Source organism: Necator americanus, chromosome II, assembly GCF_031761385.1.
Source record: "Necator americanus strain Aroian chromosome II, whole genome shotgun sequence".
Classification (NCBI taxonomy): Eukaryota; Metazoa; Nematoda; class Chromadorea; order Rhabditida; family Ancylostomatidae; genus Necator; species Necator americanus.
In genome coordinates this window covers 15942887-15969106 of record NC_087372.1, presented here as the reverse complement: position 1 = coordinate 15969106, position 26220 = coordinate 15942887, and the positions used below count along the sequence as shown (strand labels likewise).

Genomic DNA, 26220 nt, shown 5'->3' with positions numbered 1-26220 from the left:
TTTTGTGCCGTTTTTTATGCTACCATCTAATCATAACGCAGCGTTCACTAGTCCGCAACATTATGTGCGCAAAAACGAGTGAGGAGACTGTACATTTCCGTCTTTCCTGTCGAGCCGACTGCTTCGTTCTCATTTTGTAGGGTGCTCAATGTTTGAATGTTTCAAGTTCTAATAACTTTTGTAGTCTAAGTCATTACTAATACACTGATGGTATTGTCGCATTATTTGTTTGGAGTATTTTCCCAGATCGATTCAGATGTTGCCTGGCCTTTAAAGACGTTGTGGTTGGCCTTTGAAAGGTGCACTCACACTTATATCTCTTACAAACCGGTTAATTTTGTTTTTCTCTCACAAACTAGTGTTGACATCTTTTTGATGACATCACTGTGATTAAAATAGTATGGGCGCATGATTAGCGCTTTATTTTGTTCATGTGACTTGAAGTCGGATTAACCCATTTCTCTGGAAGTGTTATAAATATTGAAGCAGCTGTAGGTCGAGCACTTCTGATGGTTTCGTGGTACCTCGTCATCTTCGGTTTACGAATGTTTTGCATCTTTTCATGTTACCTCATGTTTTATCATATTTGTGAAGGTAGAAATGGCAGACGCAGTCCGAGGATTCTGGCAACAAATTGTTGCTACGAAACGGTTATATCTCAACCCACATGAACACTTCGGTCGTGCCAATATTTGTCGTGCTGCACTAGCCAGTTATGTGGGAATATATTTCCTCTTCAGATGGAATCAAAAAAGAAAGGTAGGTGTTTTCGACGGTTCACGCCGAATTCTGCGCAAAGCCCATGTTTTCAGGCTGCAAATCTCCGAGCTCTGCAGGCAGCAGAACGTAAAAATGTGCTAAATGATGCATTGGTCCGTTCAGCACATTAGACGGAATATTAGTGATAGCAAAAATGTTCGTTTTAAATTTAGTTGCGATGATCGAAGTAAACATTTCATAGAACAGTACTGTTTGCTCAGTTGTGTCACTAGTCATGCAGAGCTTTAGAATGATCCTGATTTTTTTTTTGTATCGACGTCTACTTGTGCGGTTTCCATCATCTGGGGAGAAAGTGCTGCGTTATAGTCGCAATTACTAGTCTTTTATTGAGAAGAGCACAATGAAGTAAATAGTGGTAGAAGTCTCAGCCGGAGAGAAAAGGTTGTGGGTAAACTATGTTACGCCAGTGAATTGCTGGACTCGACGATATCGGAGGGAGTAACTGTTGCTTTCTAGGTTTTTGAACTAACATTTTTTACTTCTCTTCCTTCGATTTGCATATCAGGTTCTTGTAGCGACATTTGTATTTTCCTTGATATCAGTTCACTTAACCGTCCAAAAGGTGTTATTCGAACTCTTTTCCAAACGTGAGCACTCGTTCTCACTTTTGTTTTAAAGTAGTTAGTCCTATTCAGTTCGTCCTCATCTTCCAGTTCGTGGGTTCCTGTATAAGGGATCACTGGGAGAAACTAGCCAACTGAAGACAGACAACAGCAGAAGCATACAAGTACAGTTCTAAGGACGTAGTCACTAACTTAGGCAGCAAGGTGCTCATTAAAAAAGGATGAAAAGAGTGTAAAAGTGAGCATTTTGCTTTCTAAACTACATTTTGTACCAACCATTTGATTGCCTTTTGCATTTGTATCTCTTACTTGATCTCTTATCTTTTGTTTCCTCATGTTCCATATTATTTCTTGTACGAAGGCAAGTTCCCATCAATATTTTGAATTACTACAGTGTGGATTTTCAAAGGAAGAGATTTGCATTTATAACATACACAAGCGAAACGGAACCATGAATGTACCATTGACGTCATCCGCGATAGTCGCCTTGGTCCAATTTCAAATGAGGATATCCCAGCAGAACAACTTCCTGCGCTCTCATGATTCTCCCTATGGAGGTGTAAGGGTCCTTGACGAGCTGCAAACAAACCCTAAGACCCATTCCGATCCCAAAAATCAAATAACCTTAACGAAATTCATTCGATTCTCTATCGAAGGTTAATTCGATGAGAACAAGTACGGGTGGGCACTATGCAGTTACCTGATCGGCGAAGGGCACTAGCCCCTTCGTGCGAGGGTCATAGGGCGACACCCATGGAGAAGGATTTAAGCATAGGAAGGAGGACGAAATATTCCTTTCTTATGTTCCTGTCTTCATTCTAAAACTTTAACCATAGGTTTATTGTGCTCAGATGTGAACTCATTTTATAGGGATTTACTGTGGAATGAAGGGAAAAGGAGAATGAAGTCGACAGAATTTAGCAATCTTGAAGAGACATCTGATGCCTCTATGAAATTAGGAATTTGTACATATCAGCGAGTTTTTTTCTAACTCGTAATATTCAAGTATTGAAGAGCTTCGGTAATCTAGAAGACGTGAAAAATGTTTAAACATAATGACTTTGAAAGCATTGTAACTTTCCCCAGTCAGAGAGTATACTTAAAGGCAGTATACCACGAGGGGTGGTACGGATTTCAGGTGGAGTATCCATTTGCGGGGTCGTAGATTATAAAGGTTCCGCTCATCTCTCACTGAATCACTGCAAGCAGCCGGTCCCTGAATGCTGTTTTGTACGATGCCTTCTACTGCAGCGCGCCACCCTTGCACGCGTAGCGTCCCTTTCTGCCTATCGGTGCAATCCGAATTGATGTTCGACAATTCTCAGGGCAGAGGCGGCGCAAGAGGTGGAGTGTTGCAATAGATGGCGTGGTACAAAACAGCATTCTGGAGGCGGCTGTTTGAAGTGATTCAGGGAGAGATGAGCGGAACTATCCCGTTCTCTATAATCTACGAGCCCATTTACGGATACCCCATCTGAAATCCACACCACCTCAGATCGGTGGTATGCTGCCTTTAAATCTCAGCAGGATATTTTTAGTACATTCTTGTTAATGCAGTAAGTAGTAGTGCATTTGTTCAATTCCAAGTGCGAAGACCTCGTTTCTATGTGCTACGCCTGCCTAGTAAGCTTATTAACACGCAAGAAGAGAATCCGCAGATAATTTAACGAATGAGTTGAAGTTGCATCTGCATGCTTCATTCCATGTCGGATCTAGCCGAGCTGTGCCTTTCGCTGATGGACTAGTCGCGAAGTACCCACCCGCGAAGGATGCGATTCACTGTAGGGCATTCCAGCGGCTGACGATGTTGATCGCTTCTCGGCATTTCGGCTAAAATCGAAGTTTAGTCTCTGTTCTTATCGAATTAACCTTCATCAGAGATTCGAATGAATCTTCTCAAAGTTATTTGATGTTTGGAACCGCGTGAGATTATTCCGTTCTCGGAATATAATGATGCACAATGTTCAGCGAACATGTTGTAGCCTCCTTGTCGGATCATGTGGCAAGGAGGCGGCCTATTTCTATTTCTTTCTGTAGGTAGCTGCAATTTCTGTGTGCTCTTCGCGTCATTTCCTAGTAAATTTTGCCCACTGAACCATCTACTGATTTCATTGGGTTTGATACACTATTATCTTGAGCCGCCCTACCTCACGTGCACAAAGGTTGTGGGCTGATCCACGACGAACTGCGAGCAAGACTTGCTCGCACTTCGTCGCAGATCAGCCCCAGTGTTGCACTGCTACACAGATCGGTCCACCTTCATATCGAGGATCATGAAAGCGCAGCAAGTTGTTCTGATTGGGTTATTCTCAAGGGGGTCCCTCCATGCTAGCGTGGAAACTCTTTCTTTGCCGATTCATATTGCATTCCCGCAAGATATTGCCAAGAAGTCGCATTCGTACTAAAACTAATATGAGAGGTGGCAAAACAGGTAAGAGAGAGGTCAGATAAGGGGTTAGATTGTGTACCAGACAGATACGAACTACAGTGTAACGAATGGTACAGAATGAAGCTTAGAAGGTGAATTGCTTATTTTTACGGCGTTGTTTTAGATCTACATAACTCCTAACTACCGCACTTTGTTGCAGTTCTTTTGGACACTACTTAGATTTGTATCGATGTATTGAGATAAAAGATCTAGGGATAAATTGCTAGTGGTTTAGATGGCTCAAGGCAGTGTTGAACCAGCGACCGCGCAGTGCAGCGGAACTTCTTAGCACTGCGCTACACCCACCCACGCTACATATCGAAATATGAATTATATTTATTCGAAGGAAGTTTCTAGGATTTCTAACGAGTTGGTATAGGATTTGTTCCGTGTTCTCTAACTGGTTAATTCGTGGTGCTGCTTATGTCCAATGTACTCTATCTCCCATTCTCCTGCATCAGTCGAAGACACACGCGTTTGACGTCGACTATGCGTGTCCTCACTCGAATAGGAATATGTATTGAAGCGAAACAACAATTTTTTCAAGAACTGGAAGGCAACGTATCACAATTTCGATGTGGTGCGGAAACGATAGCGAAAGCCTAGAGTTCCGTCTGTATATTACCGAAACCACCGTGATTCCGCAAATCATCGTGAACAACGGCGTGGAAAACGTCGTTCTTTCTCGCAAAATCAGTTGCAAAGCGCCACCCCTGAGCACGCGTCGGGTCCACGAGCGAGGCGTCGAGGTTTGATGAGGTCTCCTCCGCAGGTTATTCGAGTTAAACCAACGAATAGGCTGCTGACGGGATGGCATGCACAAGGCTACGGATTTCTAACTTGCCTCATGGGAGCTGAATCGATTCTCACGAATTTTTTTTTACGATGACTAGGGAAAAGTGAACAGAACCACGCCATTTTCCGCAACCTACAATCCGAATTCACGGCTTTCGCTTTGGTTTCCGCACCACGTCAAAACCGTGATACGCTGCCTTTAAAAACATCATCCCACGAATCTGAGGTGGTACCGATTTCAGGTGGAGTATTCGTATACGGGATCGTAAATTATAGAGAGGTGGGTGATTCCGTTCATTTCTTGCTAATTGGCGTTAAAAAAGGCCCGGGAGATGCGGCGTGTGTGCACCTGGCGCGCTTCGATCGAACTCGTAGGAAATAGCGCGCCGCAATGCTCGAAGCCGTGTCTTCCTGGTCGTTTTTTTACGGCAGTTAGGAAGAAATGGACAGAATCGCTACCCTCTCCTTAATCTACGATCTACCTATACGAATACTCCACCTGAAATCCGCACCACCTCAGATTCGTGGGGTGATGCCTTTAAGCACTGTATTTCAGTCGCCGACTGGATATATTAGGGTGTTTGGAAAGTATCTGCCGAAAACTTCGCAGTAGCGCGGGTTTTTTGAGATGTTCTGGAAGCTCCTCTTCTAAATATATTATGTAAGGACACTGCCGCTTGTATACAGATAACATATCCGGCTCCCTCTTCCTTGCCTATTTCATCCTATAATGGCCGAACATTCCACCCATATTCGACGCGTACTCCTTTACGAGTTCGAATCTGGCCACCCCACTGCTTAAGCCCATCGAAACCTAAGTCAAGTATTCGGAACTGAAGCCCTTTCTGAGCAGTCTGTGCGCCTGGTTCCAGCACTTTAAAGCCAGGAACAAGTAACTCGAAGATGAGCCTCGCTCTGATCAACTGACTGCAATATCGTTCGACGAACTGAAGAATCTGGCGGAGCAGCATCCATATGAAGGTGTGCGGTACATCTTTATATGGATGCTGCTCCGCACCCTCAAACGTGCGTGGTGCGCTGGCGATGAAATGCCGGATCCTTTTGTGAAAGGTGAAATCCATGACAAGAAGCTCATACTGAGCGTCTGGTGGAGAGTTCATGGAATCTACCGTTTCCAACTGCTGCCGGACAACACGACAGTTACTGCCGAAGTCTACTCCGCTCAACTGCAAAGACTAGCCGACAAGATCCACAAGGAGCACCTGAAGCTCGACAACGTTCGCCTGCTGCGCGATAACGCGCGCCCTCACATCGCGAAGAAGACCTCCCATAAAATTGTGGAGCTCGGATGGGAAGTTCTATCATACCCCTCATATAGTCCGGCCTTACCCCGAGCGACTACCACCTCTTCCGATCGCTTCAGCATCACCTGGAAGAGAAGCGCTACGATGATCGTGACCACCTCGAAAATGACCTTCCGGCTTTCTTCGCCTCCAAGTCGCCGAAGTTCTATGCCAAAGGAATCCGTGATCTTGTGAGACGTTGTCAGAAGGTTGTCGATGTTGATGGAAATTATTTCGTCAAATAATAAAATGTTGTTGCTGTATTTTGGCAGATATTTTATTATTATTTTAGGTCTGAATATTTCCGAACACCCTGATATTTCGTCGCTGCGCCCTGACGTCTACAAAATTCTCACTGATTGATTGACTATGATTTAGTGTCGTGGAAATAGTGAAGTATGATTGGAGTTAGTAATAATCACTGAATACAAAATGCACGCAAAGTTCTCTATACAATTTATCTCTGACCGGAGAAAAATCCAAAAACGAAGATTATGTCAAAAAATCAACGACTTTGAGGATGTTAGCATCAATTACATAATGTGTATAATGTTGTTACTGGATTATTTTAGGTCTGAATATTCCAAAAAGGTAAATTGTGTTAGAATTCATGTAGATATTTGCAACTGGCTTCAAGACCACCGAAACAGTTGACAGCAGCGCGTGAGGCCCAGTCGTCAGCGCCGCGATGACTGTCGTTACATACTTTAGAGAGTAGTTTGGGAAAAGGGGCTTCCAAGCTGAACCGAATGCCATCTACGTTTCTGGTCCCATGAGAAAGATAGGAGTTCCAGAACTACCGTAGCGTATCTACTGAATGTAAAGTGTGTAGCGCTAATCAATCCGCTTGGGATGCGCCATCCTGTCCAATTTCAACTCAGAATCGTTTGAGTTCTACCAACGCATTTATAGCCTGTGCATTGACCTGTGGAGGCGAGCCAATGTGGCAGCCATCGGCCGCGGACTACCAAGTGTGCTGACAATGAAATAAGAAAGTGAATTTAAATGAGCAGGCAGTCCAACAACAAAACATTGACGAATTGTGCTCACAAATGCGGTGAAATTAACTCCGCAATCACTCGCGTCATCCGCCTACTGTGTACCCGAAGGTCTGCAATTTCATGTCAATCTTCTCAATTTTAACGCGGTGCTACACACATTTCCATTTGCTACTTTCGATCTACTAACCTTGCAGGTGTTTTCTTCTGGGGATTCGTTGTTGCATATTTTATGTTCTAGTGATTTCCTGTGGAAGTACTTGACGACTTTGCACTTACGTTTTCGTCTGAGGAGGCTTTCCTTAGTTTCAGTTTTAGGGGAGACAGCAGAACTGCTCAAGTTCGTAGAAAAATGGTTGAAATGGATGTCAATAAGGAAAATGAAGAAGAACCCAGCTTCTCCGATCCCGAGGATTATGTTGATGACATCGCTGATGAAGGTAAGCGAATATCTTATTTTCCGAGGAAGAGATGTGGTTTTTCATCCATGCTTGATGTTTTGTGATCAGTTCAGTGAAATCATCACCTTGAAAGGATTTCTAAAGTGCACTAGTAAGGTGTAGTCATACTGTCTAGGTCTCTAGCTTAGTATCTTTTTAAGAGTTGGTGATGGACGTTTTGCGTCAGCAACCCTCCCGAGATGAGTACGAAGAGTCGTGTTTACTTATTTTTGGAATCCCTGTAGTTGGGCCGGAAAGAGTTGGAAAACTCCGCACAGTGCTAACGAAGGTGTTCACAAATGTAGAACCTGACCACAAGGCACATTTCCCACTCACTGAGGACGGAGGAAGCAAGGTTTGTTTCCTTTATCCTTATTTTCTGCTTGGTCATCATACCGCTCTATGTCCAGGGATGCGTTTTTATTGAGTTCCCGGACAAAATCAAAGCTGAATATGCGAAGGGAGTTCTTAATGGGTACAAGTTGGACAAAAATCATGTGTTCTCTGCCCTACTTTTCAACGAGGCTCGACACTTCCAAAGGCCACAGGAGAATTGGCAACCGCCCAAACCTACTCCGTACAATGATGTGGTGCGTCACGTCGTCATGTTTTATTTTGTTTAGAAAACAAGTGTGAAGTTGCCTCTAGCATTACTTTCTCAACTGAAAAATTGCATTTTATTAAGGGAGATTTGTGGTGGTGGATGCAACATCCGCGATGCCGAGACCAGTTTGCTGTGCAGTACGAAAAGGATGGTGTTCCAACGGTCGCATGCTACTGGCATATAAAGGGTCATGATCCCGAAATCGCTGGTGACCCTGGAAAAGCTGAACGTCCGGTAAGCAATCTTACTAATTTCGATCGATATAAGAGATTGTATATTGTCTCAGTCGTGGACGGACACTGTATTCAAATGGTCTCCTCATGGTTCGTATTTAACCACAATCCACAAGCGAGGTGTTGCTCTCTGGGGAGGACCGGAGTTTTCGCGAGTTCAACGTTTTGCACACGATAACGTGCAGTTCATCGATTTTTCACCTTGTGAAACGTTAGATGTTGCTTTCATCTCCCTTATTACACATTGTTCTACATTGTTATTCTCTAGTTATTTGGTGACCTATGCCGAAACTGCTGAAAAAAACCACTGGGGTGACGACGAAAACTGCTTGCGGATCTGGGATGTCGTCACAGGCGAAATGCTCAAGGGATTTTCTCTCTACGCTCTCACAAATCGAGATCAACTTCCGTGCTGGCCTTTCTTCCAGTAAGTTGAAAAATCGCATTGTGTCAAATATTGGTGGAAAAGTACTCCTTTTAAGCCGATAGTTGGCTCATACGTGTTTATTGAATTGCTTCTAGGTGGTCATTTGACGAGAAATATTTTGCCTGCCTTAAAGCTCCTGAGAAGGATAAACTAGAAAAGGAGAAGAAAGTGAGAGCTATCCACACCTTTTCTCCGTATTCCGTTCCTGACGGTGTTATCCTTTTCAGATCAATGGGATATCTGTGTTTGAAACTGAGACCTTCAAGTTGGTGGATCGCCGTCATATAATAGTTGAGAATATCAAGACTTTTTCATGGAGTCCTACTGCGAATATAATCTCGTATTATGCTGAGGTATTTTATTTTTATTTATATATTTATATTTTAATCCATTGTGCAATTGTTTTGAATTATATGTCCGTTTGGTTTTAGTGCACTGACTCACTTCCTGCTGAATTTGGTCTTGTGCAAATGCCAAACCAGCAGCGATTGAGATCTGGTCGCATCTATAACGTCGCTGATGCACAGATGTTCTGGCAGAAGAGTGGGCAGCGTCTTGCAGTTTATACGATGAGGTGAACTTTTTAGGTTTTGAAGAAGGTTGAAGCAGCTTTTTTAACGTTCTATCAGGAAGTGTTAGAACTGCTTCTATTTTTCTTTCTATTTGGACAGTGTTATCTGTTTAACTTGGTGAATATGTGCGACAACTACTGTTCTGGTTTTTTGAAAATTATTGTTGAAAATGTATCGCACACGACCGCAAATGCTTAAAAGACCTGCAAAAGCTATTTTTAATCCTGGAAGAGTGTGACCTTAGTGGGCCTGAACCTCCCATTCTCCCTGTGTCTATTTCCATTCTTTTGCTTTTAATCTTAGATGTTGTGGTACAGCAAGCTATCATATTTATAACAAAGATAGAAATTGCTTCAAAAACGTCAGATAAACTTGCCAGTTTTTGTACCATCTTTTTGTTTTTGCATGTACTCGTTTGAATTTGTTCCAGATACTCCAAGAAGCAGATGAAGGAAGGTGGTGAAGTTAAGTACGTTGGTGGATGTACGTATCACATAGAAATTTTCGAAATTGATAAGAAGGACGTTTCTCTAATGAATTTGCCTCTCCCTGAACCGTTCATAAATTTCGGTTGGCAACCTTATGGTAAGCAGTGGAGCCATAATTCATCCGATTTTGAGAGACGTTGTTCTATAAACACACTACTTTTGTTTTTTTTTAGGAGAAAAATTCTGCGTATTAACTGGAAATCAAGCGAAAGCAACCCCGTTGGTCTATAGAATTGAAGCGAACAGCCACGCGCCGAAATTGATGAGCAAGCTTGATGCTGGTGTTCAATTCAATGAGGTAATTTAGTAGTATTTTTGGGTCATCTTATATTTTTCCTTAAAAACCATACGATTTAGGTGTCCTGGGCTCCTGCCGGGGGATGGTTGGCTGTTTTAGCGAAACGATCTACTGGTGGAAACGTTATGTTCGTTGATACCACTCTTCAAGAGGCGAAGCGTACCAACGTTGTTGAGCATCCAGGTTTCAACAAGGTTACTGATACTTCCTTTCTTATCGACTGCTTTTATACTCCATCGTCGTTGCTGTGTTGCAGCAGTTCAAGTCACTAGCTCTATGAAGATCATCAAAAGATAGTTTTAATGTTGTCGTTACGATGTGTTGCTTTCAGTGTTACTGGGATCCGACAGGTCGTTACTTCGTTACGTGCTCCACTCTGGGCGGGCGAATGGGAGCTGATTTAGGTTTCCGACTATACACTTTCCAGGTTCGTCTAAATATTTCTCGAATTAATGTATGCACTCATCTGTCCAGTAGTTGTCAAGTTGTTCTTGATTTGGGGAAGTAATTCTGTAAACTTGCAGGTTTGATGTAGCCTTTTTAGGGACGTGAACTCTGTCGGAAAGGTCTAGAAAGGCTATCTCAATTTAAATGGCGCCCACGACCACCCGTAAAACTCAGCGATCAAAAGTTGAAGGTTTCTTCGTTTCTCCTTTTGTGTGGGCTGTTACCTTTTTATAGTGAACAGTAAGAGGTAAAGTAGATGTGAAGAGGCACACGTGGTAGAACGAATCTTGTAGAAGTTAGGTTAGTCTTAACTTCTGCTGTTGGCATTGAATAGGATCATATATTGCCAGCCCTTTTCCGTTTAGTTTCTTATTATGAGTTACGTTATAGGTGTTTGAGCTCTTCTTCATTTGCTTTCGTTATATTGTTGCAGAAGAATGAAGAAAGCTTTATTAAGAATAGTAATTTCTTTAAAATGGTAACCGTAATGGTTGTGTCAGCATGATTCTTACCACAGGTGTACTCGTCGAAGAAGAGTAGTTTTCTTCAGGAAATCAAGAACAACCTTAAGAAGACAGCGGTTCGATTCGAGCGTGAAGATAATGAGGAGAAGAACCGAGCGAGCCAAGAAGTTGTGGAAAAGAGACGGTACGTATTCAGTTTTGGTTATCATTATAAACAAGAGAATTATCGAAATGTATCAGCGCCTATGACAGAAATAACCGACGTTTTCACTACGAATTTCGAATTTAATGCTTGTGCGGATAGCATATCAGCTTCAAGAATTTTACATCTATCTATTTGTTGCGAATTTTTGAGCACAAACTTCTATTACAACAGATAAATCCGTTCCAGAAAGATAATGGCAGCGTTTGATGTAATCCGTCAGAAAAACCTCAAGAAAATTGCTGCTCAAAAAGACCTCAGGATTTCTCTTCGAGGTACTTATTGTTGTGAAATTTGAGATCCATAGTTATCTGCTAGTATTTTGTATTTCATTCTAGGTGGTGTGGACACGGACAACATGAAAGCGGACGAACTGGTTGAGGAACAAATTATGGTTGCTCTAGATACTCAGAAAACACTAGCACCCCTTGGAGAAGAAGAGCTGGATTAAATTGGACATCCCTTCCTCCATTTGTTTCTCCTCAAATGTCAGCGCGCAATTTTGTGGGAATTTCACGTCCGATGAGTTTCTCCTTGCTTCTCTTACTCTTCAGCAGCTTGGTGTATTCGTTATCAACTTTTAGGAGCTCACCGAACCTAGCCGAATTAGTCGGTCACTATGATTTTTGTATGCCTTACTGGCGCCGGTTTTATCTGTTTTGGTTTCGGTTACTTATGTTGACCACTATGTTTGGTTTCCTACTCAGTTTTCTTGTTGATGGTAGGAGACCCATAGTCTTCACGGCGGGCTTTTGGTTGTTCTTTAGAATTGTTTTCATAGCTCTTTTATCAACTAAAAGATGAATATTTTCTGTTTTTATTTTTTTCTGGCTTTCATAGTTCTCTCAGACCCTCAATGCATAGTCAACTCCCTTGAATGGCACTTTGTTCATATGCGTTGCAAGGTAAAGTGTGCGATGTGCATACAATTTCTCTGGATTATGTTACTAGAAAGAGCAGTAGGGTTCTAGTGTGAGAAACATGGCCATTCCACATTCTCACCCGAATAATTATTTTTGCAGCATTATGTGAGTAGTGGGTACGTGAATCATCACCAAGTCACTATTACTTATGACCTGTGAACATTCCCTAAGGCACTATATAATGAACACTTACGTTTTGATACATTTTCCCGATTGTTTGAACTAATATCGAGAATTCCATAGTTCTGGTACTTGAAATTTATATTATTTGAATGTACGATGTGGTTTCTGGCATCGATGCTTTGTTCTTCTTTCAGTTGTTCGGCAAATATTGGTGACGAGGAAACAGATGAGCCAACATGAAATTACGAACATCGCTATATTTTCGCATCACGAATATTCCCCTGTAAATTCCAACTAAGAGTGTTATTGAGATTATGATTGTACTTCTCTTGGCTGCTGTTAAGCCGTTCACCTTCGTCGCAACTTGTGATAGAAGGAACAAGTGAGATTTATCCCTCTCAGATTTCCTGTCACAAAACATCGCGCGAAATAAAGAAGAGACAAAAAGTGGTAACCGTCAACCATTATTTCAGTTATGGACAATTATGATGTTTTGTATTGATATTTTAGTTGAGTAGGTATTGAACTCCTTTTCTCGGTTTAGTCCGACAAAAAACGTAACGGTATATTATGTAGAACCAACAAGTAAGATAAAGGCAGTATCACAATTCTGACGCACTACTTAAGGTATCCTAATTAATGTATGCCCATTATAGTCAAAACAAAGAACGACACGAAACTAAGTGCGGCTGGCGTGTACGAATAATTGCGAATACAGTTGATAAAGAAGAAAATTCCAATGAGATCTACAGTTTCTGTCACCTGAACTAGGTGAAGAAACGCAACGACCAAAAATATCGTACATGCTCTCACTCGATTGTACTTTTTGTTCTCCATATGCAAGAGCATACATACACAAAATTGGTACACCACCTCGGCGAGAGGTTCGAGGGGAGCAAAATATTGGTAACCTGCAGAAATTAATTGAATTATTTCGTCCTCCCATCCTACTTCGCCAGAAATTTAGGTGACTGCAGGATGCGTTGGCTTAGTCGATTCGTTGCAAAAGCTCTGGCAAAAGCACTTGCTGATCAAGGCAGATCACTGTACGACCTAAACCGAACATAGGCCATACATAGGCAAACAAAACCATCGTTCGATGAGTTATATTCTGTAGTAAATCCCCAGCGAATATAGAATTATATTCGCTGGGGGTTTACTACATCTCCAGATTTTACGACTGAACAAATTTCATGCTGGAATAATATGTGCTTTTATGCAAACTTAATTTGCAGATTATGCAAAAAAAAAGTTGCCGAAGCGTCTTCATTAGTACAAGCAACTCCAGCACTTCTTCGTTACAAATGCTATCCTAATCCTAAGTCACATATTTTATAAGGCAGAAAATACAGTTATTATACTATTTATTTGTTGTTAACACCATTAACAGCTAATTTTAGTTTATAAAATAAAAGAATGGAAATTTGGAACAACTTCTAGAAAATGAAGAAATTAATTTTCCATTTCCACGTCACTGTCCTATCTCTGAAACTTTGTAATGTAATATTTTGTAGTGTATATAATTAAAAATATTTAGCTTAATCTAATATTTTGCAACGCATCTAATTGATTAATATTATTGATATTATCATTATATATAATAACGAGCTTCGTGTGTGTGTGTGTGTGTGTGTGTGTGTGTGTGTGTGTGTGTGTGTGTGTGTGTGTGTGTGTGTGTGTGTGTGTGTGTGTGTGTGTGTGTGTGTGTGTGTGTGTGTGTGTGTGTGTGTGTGTGTGTGTGTGTGTGTGTGTGTGTGTGTGTGTGTGTGTGTGTGTGTGTGTGTGTGTGTGTGTGTGTGTGTGTGTGTGTGTGTGTGTGTGTGTGTGTGTGTGTGTGTGTGTGTGTGTGTGTGTGTGTGTGTGTGTGTGTGTGTGTGTGTGTGTGTGTGTGTGTGTGTGTGTGTGTGTGTGTGTGTGTGTGTGTGTGTGTGTGTGTGTGTGTGTGTGTGTGTGTGTGTGTGTGTGTGTGTGTGTGTGTGTGTGTGTGTGTGTGTGTGTGTGTGTGTGTGTGTGTGTGTGTGTGTGTGTGTGTGTGTGTGTGTGTGTGTGTGTGTGTGTGTGTGTGTGTGTGTGTGTGTGTGTGTGTGTGTGTGTGTGTGTGTGTGTGTGTGTGTGTGTGTGTGTGTGTGTGTGTGTGTGTGTGTGTGTGTGTGTGTGTGTGTGTGTGTGTGTGTGTGTGTGTGTGTGTGTGTGTGTGTGCGTGTGTGTGTGTGTGTGTGTGTGTGTGTGTGTGTGTGTGTGTGTGTGTGTGTGTGTGTGTGTGTGTGTGTGTGTGTGTGTGTGTGTGTGTGTGTGTGTGTGTGTGTGTGTGTGTGTGTGTGTGTGTGTGTGTGTGTGTGTGTGTGTGTGTGTGTGTGTGTGTGTGTGTGTGTGTGTGTGTGTGTGTGTGTGTGTGTGTGTGTGTGTGTGTGTGTGTGTGTGTGTGTGTGTGTGTGTGTGTGTGTGTGTGTGTGTGTGTGTGTGTGTGTGTGTGTGTGTGTGTGTGTCTTTCTGTCTGTCACGAAATTCGAAAAAGGGGATGCGACGGGTCCACCCGGCGTCGGATAGGTGCGCTACGGTCATATAGCTATAAAATGGGTTGCGACAGGTCCTGCGGTGTCGGATTGGTGCGCCGGCGCCAGTTACCCATAGAAGGGGTGCGACGGGTCCACCGGCGGCAGATACCTGTGGAAGGGGGTGCGACGGGTCCACCGGCGCCAGTTAGCCATAATATGGGGTGCGACGGGTCCTCCGGCGGTAGATACCCGTAGAAGGGGTGCGACTGGTTCACCGGCGCCAAGATACCTGTGGAAGGGGGTGCGACGGGTCCACTGGCGCCTGATACTTGTAGAAGGGGTGCGACGGGTCCACTGGCGCCAGATAGCCATTATATGGAGTGCGACGGGTCCACCCGCGCCAAATAGCCATTATATGGGGTGCGACGGGTCCACCGGCGCCAGATACCTGTAGAAGGGGACCGTTTCAAAGCCGTGGCCACGGGCGCTTTGCTTTACACCCTGTATGACTCCTCCGTGTGTTCATTTCCTTCTTCGTTCGGCTCAAGTTGGTAGCATGCCGCTCTCAGAAAGTGGAAACACGCATGCAAACGGGTGCTTAAATAGTAGCGAGATGTTTATGTGGTCTGACGTGGAACGTTATCTTTATCAGTAAGATGATGTCCTTCACGTCATTTTATGCCGAAACATCATTCTTTGATAACTGTTTATAGAAAACAGGAGAAAAACCCATATTTCGCGTGATACTTTTAAATTTTGTCTATAATATATTGATAAGGAGTGTTTGAAGCTGAACTTCGAATGTACTCCAAATGTGGAACTGACGCGTTTAGAAAGAATACTATGAAACATTTCGCTTATAGTTATAATATAAAAAAAGGAAGAAAGATTGTTGGAGTCCAATTTCATAGAACTAAAACACTAGTATTAATTTTCGTTGATTAGTGAAGGCGAGCGAAGCAAACAATACAGAAAGTCTGAAGTCCGGCTTTAGCCGGACCCTCAGACTGGTTATTAATATTTTGTCATTATTATCATGCTATGTTCCATTCACCTACTGCTCCACTGCACACTCGTTTACGATCATCTCTCTTACGAAGCACCCCCTCTTTGGGAGGGTAAAAACACGATTTGGCACATCAGCGGGCCCCTGGAAGTCCTTGTAAGGCGGCACGCGCGTTCAAACGAAGTCTGAGTTTACCTTCTCGCTACGAATTTGTCAACCCAAGAGTTAACCAGACCTATTCCTTTATTTTATTGTTTATTTATATTTTTGGAAGCAGTCACCCATATGCGTTCGAGGCTTGCCATAGCAAGTATCACAAAACTCGCTAGTCTCGCGTCTTTTTTGCTTTTGTTTTCTATTTGAACATACGACACAGTCTTTTTCTTCCCTTTCCGTAATACGTGAAATAAAAAAAAAGAAGCAAAATGTGAAGATACAGTGCAGAAAACCGCAGTAACAACGAATTTTATTATTTTTATCTGGAGGTGCTGAAATAAACCAAACATACTCTTGCTGAAATAAGGCAAACATGCCGCTACGGCGGCAGTGGATTTAAAGTGCATATTTTCTATGTCGTACGTGCGACGGCAACAGGATTAGGAGCAGAAGGAGCCGTGATACTCGAATTTAATTAAAGGCATCACCCCACAAATTTGGCGTGGTATGGATTTTCGTTGGAGTGTACCTATATGGGGTAGCAGATTATGAATACTAGGGTGGTTCCGCTCATTTTTCCCTGCATAGCTGTAAAAAGACGGCTCCGGAATGCGGTTCTCTATGACATCTTCTACTGCAAAGCGCCGACCTTGCGCCCCGCACCCGCCTGCAATTTGTCGAAAATCCATTCCACTCCTCAACAGGCAATTCATTTCATCCGGTTCGTAGGGTGAAAGTAGAATTGAACAAGCCAAGGATAAAAATTCTTTGAGAATCCTGACTTTGAGTGCAGATCTTTGCGGGATGCATTCGTAGACGTTCGACGAAATCCCTGAACCATATTTGACCAGTAACAAGTTATGACGATTGAACGCCTGTTATAGACGGCGGCGTATCACGAACTTGAACATGTTGATGTCTTCGTAAGCAGTTATAGAATTCGGGGTGTAGATTGCGAGTATTAGCGTAGCCCCACCCATTTCCTCCTAATCGTCCTGTTCACGTTTTCATTCGTCAGACGCGAATTCCTACTACCGCTGTATAACCAAGCCTACCTAAAATATCTCGTTTGGGTAGTCGAACCATTCCATTGTGCAGATGTCGTGTTGCTCGCCATACTGTCGCACCGTACTTCGCGCAAGCGAAACATCGAAGTGGTGTGGAGCAAAGCTTTGAAGACAACATTCGAACAAATGGACGATGACATGTTCAACAGTTCTGAAACAGGTGGTTATTGTGAACGAGGCGGGACGAAGAAGAGGCAGAACCTCGAAGGAGAATAGAGCTCTTTTTTTGTAAAGAGTGGAAATGAGCGAAACTTGGCTATTGAGTATAACCGAAGATGCTGATTACAAATATATTAGATTGAAAATTGGTTGTGTCATGAGCGTTTTATTGAAAGCGAAAAATACAAATGGACGTTAAGTGTATTTCTGAAGCTTATATAACATTCCACCACGGATCTCCTTCATTAGAGGGAACGCAACCGGTTAGTCGCGAGGCTACGTGGCGCGTCCCCAGGTGGGGGATGAGGGGCTAATCACAGACTAAAAGCCACCTTGTACCTGCCAAGAGACGCAGATGGATGCAGGGGATGGACTCCCTGTTTCTGCTGTGCCAGGATCGGCTCATACTACTACCGTATCCCGCACGTCGGTCCGGCCAGAAGCCTGCAATCAAGTGACTGGGAGATGCAAAGGAGGCAGTTTGGAGTAGCCTTCAAAAAATAATCTCCAGCTATCCACTCCGGGACAGCGCGACGTTCTCTCAAAACTCTCCGGACTAGAGGTTTGCAACCTGCCCATGGGTTTCAACTTTTTATGTAAAATACAGTAATAGAAAAGAATTTCCTGATTTCGGAAGAAAGCCTTGTACGAAAGCGCCAGGAAAGACAGGGTTGCAGGAGTTATGTAAGCTACCGAAACGGAAAAGGACTAAGATGTACTTAAAACGCCCGGACGCTTGCATCGGATGCGGTCATTGAAGATCTGATAATCTGGCAAGCCAAGAACCGATACCAGCATGTCCAGTCCTATACACGCTAGTCAAAACTCGCAAACTCTCTGAAAATGGTCTCGCTTCGAACAATCAACGTGACGTTAAAGTGAGACCTATCATGAGTGGTATCGCGGTCCCCACAGATAGAATTTCCTGGCTGCTCAACATAATCCTAAATCAGCTGCTGTCCCTGTCCATGTGGACACCGACAGACCCTTCTATACAATGTCCTAAGCATTGGTTCTAACAACTTCTTAAAACATCTTCGCAGCACCTCGTTTGAGCGTGAATGTGTAATAGAGTCCTTCGACGTTTCATCACTCTATACGAACGTTTCAAACGATGTAGCGATGCAAAGTGTTCACAAACTGCTCACGCAGCGCCAGACTTCATTGAACAAGAATGGATTGAGCATTAGGCAGATAATCACAGATAATGACAAATGAATGCCTGAATTGCTCTATTTTCCGGTGGTCGGGACAGTACTACCGACAACTTAGAGGTCCCAGCTATGGGACAAAGGCTAGCACCCACTCTCGCCATTGTTTTCATGTCCAAGATCGAAAAGCCTATAATAGACCGCAAACCACTGCAACCATTGGTTACATGGATGATTGTTGCCTGGTCTGCTCAACACAAACAGAATTAGACACGCGCTTCAAGCTTCTCAACCAGCAGTGTCCGCACATTAAGTTCACAACGGAGAGACCGATAGACAACTGGCTGGCTTTCTTGGATGTGTGCATTTATTTGCAGAATGGGATATGGAAGACTGCGTGGCACCCAGTAGCAAAACACATCTTAATCCACCGCATTTCAGCGCATCTCAGCCAAATGAAAAGAACTGTTGTAGTTAACATGTACAGGACGGCGACAAGAGTGGCATCGAGTAGCCAGAAGAAGACATGGTCTGTAAATCTGGCTCGTAAAGTGGCTATATCCAATTGGTACTCATCTGGAGATGGTGCTATTCGACAAGCGAGACATCCCTCTCGAAGATAAAAAAAATCCACAAATTTTATAAAATTCTATAAATCTGGCTCATAAAGTGGCTATATCCAACCTATAGCGCTTTATGAGCCAGATATATATATATATATATATATATATTGATCTTCGAGTCTACCTCACATATCTGATAATGTGAGCAGAGCGGTACGGACCTGTCTTCGAAAGAGGGTTTGAAGAATGAAGTGAGGGTTGTGGAAATACCTCCATGGAACCTCAAGGGTCAACTGGTACGGGTGCGTGTAAAGGGGGTCCCGGCGGAATTTTGAGCATGCCCCAGTCATGCCTCGTCAGAGCAATTAGTGATGGTGCGTGTCCTATAGAGATTCACTTTCGTTAGCACCTAAATAGCTGACTCTGCTTACCTACCGCTAATCATACGCTGCATCACCGGCTAGGGTATAATTCACTATCCACTAAGTTGTTTTGGAGAATCAGACACATTCACTACAATTTTGTCACGTGAGGTGATCTCAATTTAGTAATCGTACCAGAAGCAAGAGAAAACCTCACGTGAAATATGAGATAAGGATGTATCTAATAGCTTCAAATTACGTGCATAAAAATTTTCGTTAGAACGGAACATTTCAGGTTTCAAAAGTAACGGTAATGAGAATTATCGTTATCCTGTAACTCCCAAGCTTTTTTTGTAGCCTAATACATTTCTGGACAGAGGGACCTTCTGTATCTTCTTGGAACTTCTTGGAACTTACAGGAAGAAAAAGAGTTCAAATTTCGTAAGATTTCTAGACTTTCTGAAGCTGATGTAAAGACAAACTCACTCCCTTTCTTTATTAGAACACTATTCAAAATCCCATGTACTTCTATCTAACACTATTATTCTTTGACTTATTCGGTAATTTCGACAGCTCATACCACTCTTCTTTGCATATTTTCTTGTAACTCGGCAGTTTTCTGCGTTTCAGTGGCTAGAAGAACATCTAAGTCGGTTGTCTGCGTCTTCATGAACGACTGGAGCGTGACCTCTTCGAGGTATGCTCGCGTATCCGCCGGCATATCCACTGGGCACGTTATGTCTCGGAGGCATTCGCGGAGAATCCGCCGGGACCCTCTTTACCGTTCTCCAACTGATACGTAATCGTGCGCATGATTGGCCCTGCACAACTCCCAGCTGCGTGGCTTGTCCTCACGGCAGAAAGGGTGATTGCATGGTATCAGGGGTGATATATCGTATCACGTGCAGGTTGTGCGGTGACGATTATATAGGATAAAAGGGAGGTCCACTGTGTATTAGGGTCAACGAGCATTTAGATGGACTCGCAAAATCTAAACTCTCTACCCCGCTCGGAGCAGACCGTAGAATATGTCATCCAAACTCCGAAGTAGAGGTAGAAGTTAGTATACTATCCTACAGGTCCGAGATCACTGCATGCAGAACACTAGAGGGATTTTGGATCACCGCCAAAAGTCCAAAAATGAACATGATGGACGAGTGCATTGGGATCACAAACAAACTATCCCCATATCAGGACCTATGCAGGTTTTGATCTGCGAGGCGGGCCGTGGGGTCCTTACAAAAAATCCTTGTGACTCATATTTGTGGTACGTGGTGGTCTGTTGCGTAACCAGATCTAATGAATGAGGTAAGCACTAGCTGATGTGCTGCTGTTTTAGTTCATCTATTGGTGACGTAGTTGTTTCTTGTTTTGTTTGTTTTAGTTTTCTGTAAGGTGATGTGGCGCTTGAGATTCACAGATAGCTTTGATTTTTTTCCAGGCTCTGACGAAGGTGATAACGCCGAAACGTTAGCTGTTGTTTAATAAGGGAAGATCAATACCAAACTTGGCTACAGCTCAAGAAAGTCAATTAAAAACTACGTTTCAACATGTCAAGATTCAAAGACAGTCGAACATGGACAAGGCAGAAAGTTCAAGTACGACGTCATCGGAGATGAGACGAGGCGACGCCACCCACTGAACGCCGTGTATGACACGGGAGAGGAACTGTTCTTAGGAACATGCGGCAGTAGAGGGGTTTGCGGAGTTGGTGTCTTCGTCAACACGAATACGGCAGTAAACATCGACTCTTTCGAACAAATTACAACCCGAATCGTACGTTTACGGAGGAGAAGATGTGGTTCAACACCAGCTTTGAAAATCTTCGTCGTTTACGCCCCAACATCAAGCTACGAAGAAGAAGTCAAAGATTTCTATATGAACCTGAAAAAGTTCTACAGAGAAGATCATACCTTCTGCAAGGTCATAATTGGTGATTTTAACGGCAAAATTGGCCCTAGAAGAACGCCTATAGAACTTCACATCGGAACCCACAGCCTTCAATGGAGTGAGCAGGAGAGTGGCTTTCTGAGTTCATCATGACGACTAGACTATCTATGGGAACTCGCAATTCCAGAAGCCCTCCTCTCTACGCTGGACGTGGAAGTCACCCGATGGAAGGTATCATAATGAAATTGACCACATCATTGTCAGTAAAAGGTTTTGCTTGACGGATTTCGCTGTTGACCCAAGTTTTATACGGGATCGGACCATCGCCTTCTTCGAGAAAGATTTTCTTTCACATGGAGAAGAGAAAAGGCCACAAACTCCAAAAACCATTATCGACTGGGAGCTCTTCGTTTTGCTTGTCGGCTTTTGGGAAGATGCCGTCATGGACAACATTGACGACGATTATGAACGGCTTGTAGAACATCTTCGTCACTATACGAAGAAAGCGAAGAGTTTGAAAACCACTAAGGGGCGCCTGTCTTTGACAACTCTGGAGCTGATACGTCAGCGTGGAACTGCATGAGCTGCAAGCAAGAAAGAGTTCACGGTCGAGCTTGCAAGGCTTTGCAGAGAGGCGATAGAGAAAGACCTCAAAAAGAGGAGAGCAGAAGTGTTGGCTGAAGCTGCAGATGCAAGACAGGGCATTCGCTACACCCGTCGGAACTTTGCTAATCGAAAAACAACAATGACTGTTCTCCACAGCCCAGATGGAACAACTACAGCATCGAGAAGAGGGATGGAAAAGGTAATTCTATACTATCTGAGGGAAGATGGATACGTCATCCCAAAATTCCTCCCCTCCGAAGTCTGAAATGCCATCATGTCGGTGAAAAATCGTAGTTCATCCGGTCTCGACAGAATCCAGCCAGAACCTTAGAAGTACCTACCGTCAGTCCTCATCAACACACTGGCGAGGCTTTTCACTCGTTATCTGTTGGAATGCAAGGTTTCTAAGGAACGGAAAACTAGCAAGACCGTGCTCTTGTATAAGAACTGAGACCCACAAGACATCGGCAACTATTGTCCAATCTGCTTACCGTCTGTTATCTACAAACTCTTCACAAGAGTAATCCTGAACAACATAGAAAAAACATTAAATGCAGGACAGCCATGCGAGCAAGCAAGGTTTCGAAAAGGGTTCAGTACGATTGACCATAATAGTTGATTGCTTCAAAACTCATAGAAGTATCACAAGAGTACAAGATGCAGCTGTGTCTCACTTTCATCGATTTAAAGAAAACCGTTGATACAGTTGAGACCAAAGCGGTCATGGATGCCTTGGACAACCAAGGCGTCCCTACTCCATAGATAAAGATACTTTGTTAGCTCTAAAGCAAATTCACGACCAAAGTCCTCATTCTACGATGTCATAACCGACGTGAAGAGAGGGGTTCGTCAGGGTGACACAATTTCACCCAAAATTTTCACTGCCACTCTCGAGAACGCGATATACATAGCTGGAGCATTTGGATATGTTCGTTCCGCTGAGCGTGAATGGGGTATGAAAAACCCATCTTTTCCTCATAAATATATAAATATTTTACACGTTTCATCAAATTCGGCCAGCATCCGTGGCGAGGATTGGAAGGAACGGGATAACAGGGGAGTGAAAGTTGATGCCCGGCATTTACACCATCTTCGTTTCGCTGATGACATCTTTCTTGTAACATCAAGCATCAATCAGGTGCTTGATATTACAAGATGTTTGATGAAACGTGTAAAAAGATCGGACTTCAGCTGAACCTAGACAAGACGATATTTAGGAGGAACGGAAGGGTTTCTGATACCCCATTCACGCTCAACGGAACGAACATATCCAAATGCTCCAGCTATGTGTATCTAGGTCGGGAAATCGACATGATGAACGACCTGACCTCCGAGCTGGGCAGAAGAAAACGAGCGGTTTTGGGAGCATTCAAGAGCATCGAGAAAGAAGTAAAGAGGACTAAGAATATTCATCCCCGTGCTCATCTATTCGGAACCACCGTTCATTCTGCTTTGACCTACGCTTCAGAAGCGTGAGCGTTTCGCAATTAAGAGGAAAATGTGAAAAGCGTCATAGAACGCGGAATTGAAAGGGTTCTCGTTTTTTTTTTCAAATCTCAGCAATTAGGTGGAGAAAATGGAGAAACCTAAAGGTTCGACCTTACTTGAATCCTGGTATAACGTTCGATGCGTTATGTGTACCATTCAAGGAAAGACGAATACTTGGTTCGAGCTTCTAAACCAGCACCCACAAAAACGGTTTGCACAGGGGAAGCCCAAAAAGAATAGGATGTCTTGTCTTAACGTAAAAATGCATTGGTGCAACGGTGAACAGAAGACACGATGGTTTCGAAAACCTAGTAATGAAAACATTAATCCATTCCCCGTTCTCCCCTTTGGAATATCGAGAAATCAATTATTAGAGACATGGTTAGAACGGTCGTGACATCTTATGCCCAGGAACGGATCAATGCGGTTAACATAGCACAACGGATCGCAAATACAAAAGGTTACATTACTAATGTACTATGTAGGTCAGGTCTTATCGGACAGCGAGACTTGAGCAGAGCGTTACAGACCTTTCGTCTAGGAAGGCGACGCATAGTCTCTTATAGTCCAGCTAGTTTGCTGCAAAACACAGAAACAATACATTGTTGACACAGAGCGATCACTTTGTTTTTGTATTAAAGAACACCTAAATGGAATGGAACATTTGAACGCAGAATGCCACGATCCCATACGAACACGAAATTGACGCTGGCAGAACTTTGGAGGCCTTTTGAATGAACGCTTAATGGTCCAAAAATGAATTAAAAGGAAGGGTGCATAGCCGTGACCAGCTTAAAGGCAGCATACCACAAATCTGGGGTGGTACAGATCTCAGGTGGATTATCCGTATATGGGGTCGTAGATTATAAATACCAGGGTGGTTCCGCTCATCTGTCCCTGAATCACTACAAGCAGCCGGCCCCTGAATGCTGTTTTGTACGATGCCTTCTGTTGCAGCGTGCTACCCTTGCACGCGTAGCGTCCCTTACTGCCTATCGGTGCACTCCGAATTGATGTTCGACGAATCGCAGGGCGGAGGCGGCGCAAGGGATGGAGCGTTGCTATAGATGGCGTCGTACAAAACAGTATTCTGGAGGTGGTTGTTTGCAAAGATGTAGGGAGAGATGAGCAGAAGTACCTCGTCTCTATAATCTACGACTCCACGAATACTCCATCTGAAATCCGCACCACCTCAGATCCGTGGTATACTGCCTTTAAGCTGGTTCAAAAATAAAAAAGAACGGTCTAGCATGACATCTCTTTTACCGAGACTTTTCTGGTTTTGATCTACAGGTCCTTGGGGTTGCATTAATTGGTAAGGCGTTCTACTGCGTTCAATACTCAGAACGTTGGCTCTTTTTTTTGGTTGTGACGTCAATTGTTCTGGATGAGGTATTTATATTTTGCAATTTAATCGATTAAAATTTATGTAGTCGGCAAATTGTAGACTTCTCTCATCATTTTTTTTTTTAAAAAAAAAAGTTTGTCTTCGCAGTCCACTATTAGGAATTTTGAACTCGGAAGCAAATCACACACACCAATCAACCAAATTGTCGCGGATTGAGAAGAAATTCATTTTCTCTGGTTGTTTCGAAAAGAAAAAAAGTATATCGCAATTAATTAGCAATACACCCTGTATCGTTATTCTCTCCGTCGTTTCTGTCAATATTATCACATCAGTCATTAGTTTTTCGGTGCCTCTCTTGATTTTTTCCATGTTTTTTTTTGTGTTTTTTTTTCATATTTACAAAGTGTACTTTGTTCTTTTCTAAACGTTTCCTGCCTTATTCAATACGCTCCATGCACACTACAAATTCCACAAACTGTATCACTTCGGTTAACTCAGAAAACCTGGTGTCAAAAATATTCCATTTTGTCCACTTGACAGCCCATTTTAATAATAAGAAAAAAAAACGAAAACAAATATATTATCGGAATCTCAAAATAGAGGTATTTTGCAGACTGAAACTACTCTATCGAGTAGCACTTATATTTTTTGAGATCTTTTTCTTCATAAGCATTTTTTTACATTAAACAAAACGCTCACGATTTATTCCTCGGCTCATTAATAGTTAGCTCGCCGATGATATCCTTCGGGTAATGACGAATTTTATCGTCTTTTTTGCTATTATTCTGTAAATTTACCAAAACATTTATGAAATACGACAAATACCTGACTGTGAGGTAATTTCAAAGTGCTATTTGTGACTGTTAAAGCGTCCTTGACAACGGCTTCAGGCAGTTGTCGATATAGTTAGATTTAGATCTACTTTTGCTACTTTGACAGTGAAAGCTTGACGGCTGGAGTCTTACGTATGTATGTACGCAACAATTTTTGCATATGATTTTCGAATTTTCAAGATTTTTGGATGTCTTCTGTGATTTGATAACTGAACTCTGATTTTTTTAAAACTACGCGTTGTTCTCCCTTATTACTAATTCTAAATAATGTTGTTATCAGAAGCAGGCGACGACGACAGCCCGCAGTGGTTGAGGTGTTCTCCTCCGTAACCCCTTTTGCGATTGGTTGACTACATGTTTAAGTGTCTCCGAACGTCTCAGATTTGTTAGGTGGAACTTCGGCTCTAGGAACGTAGTGACAAAGGTGTCATCGAGCAGTTAACTCGGATCAAAACGAAGTGAGCTGTACTGCAATTGCGTATAGGGTTGAAAGTAGCGGGGTGATCTTTAGCCTGACAGCAACCGCCTATGCAATTGTAGGAGAGGTGAAGCCATTTTGAGTCGAGCAAAGCAAAGAGTTTGAGGCAAGTATCTTTATTAGTGAGGAGTGCTCAGTGAAGAGCATTATATACAACGTGATCTTAATCAATGTTATAATATCTGAACGAGAGAACGCGTATTGATGGCGAGAACAAAGACTATCCACCATCAAACTCCAAGTTACAATTAGGTATGCAAATCTAAAAACAACAAGAAGAACAACAAGTAGAGACATTTGGCAATATTATACCAGTATTTGTGGGGGCAGACGAGCACCTGCGCACAAGGCGACCGAGGCAAGGTAAGCGAGGCGTGTCTCAACTGAGAGGAGAATGCGGCGAGTAAGCAGCGTGCGAAGATCGACGATGGTACAGAGCGAGACTCCAACGAAGAGAGGTTTTCCGGCGACGAACTCATGAGCGCAGCACATTGTGGAATGTTGGCGAAGTTGACTTATTATACAGCTA

General features: G+C 43.0%; 3 protein-coding genes across 4 annotated transcripts; all 3 read left to right on the top strand.

Annotated features, from left to right (window-relative positions):
* Positions 1–600: 600 nt before the first annotated feature.
* RB195_017993 (uncharacterized protein) lies at positions 601–890 on the top strand (the record flags this gene model as incomplete). Its single annotated transcript, XM_064185219.1, has 2 exons — positions 601–759; positions 813–890. 2 exons carry the CDS (start codon positions 601–603, stop codon positions 888–890), a joined length of 237 nt encoding a protein of 78 aa, XP_064041100.1.
* A 4680-nt stretch (positions 891–5570) lies between these two features.
* Positions 5571–11494, top strand: RB195_017992 (uncharacterized protein; the record flags this gene model as incomplete). Of its 2 annotated transcripts, none has more annotated exons than XM_013441004.2 (18): positions 5571–6061; positions 7187–7308; positions 7470–7663; positions 7719–7898; positions 7994–8146; positions 8199–8356; positions 8414–8572; positions 8668–8740; positions 8800–8925; positions 9004–9146; positions 9575–9729; positions 9806–9930; positions 9990–10124; positions 10262–10357; positions 10475–10567; positions 10928–11025; positions 11233–11318; positions 11382–11494. In XM_013441004.2, 18 exons carry the CDS (start codon positions 5571–5573, stop codon positions 11492–11494), a joined length of 2700 nt encoding a protein of 899 aa, XP_013296458.2. The 2 variants fall into 2 exon arrangements, with proteins under 2 accessions (XP_013296458.2, XP_064041099.1); XM_064185218.1 differs by having other exon boundaries at positions 5616–6061.
* An 8253-nt stretch (positions 11495–19747) lies between these two features.
* On the top strand, positions 19748–21521 carry RB195_017991 (uncharacterized protein; the record flags this gene model as incomplete). The annotated part of the gene is made up of 3 exons (XM_064185217.1): positions 19748–19913; positions 20607–20971; positions 21126–21521. The coding sequence occupies 3 exons, from the start codon at positions 19748–19750 to the stop codon at positions 21519–21521; spliced, it is 927 nt and encodes a 308-aa protein (XP_064041098.1).
* Between the last annotated feature and the right edge of the window lie 4699 nt (positions 21522–26220).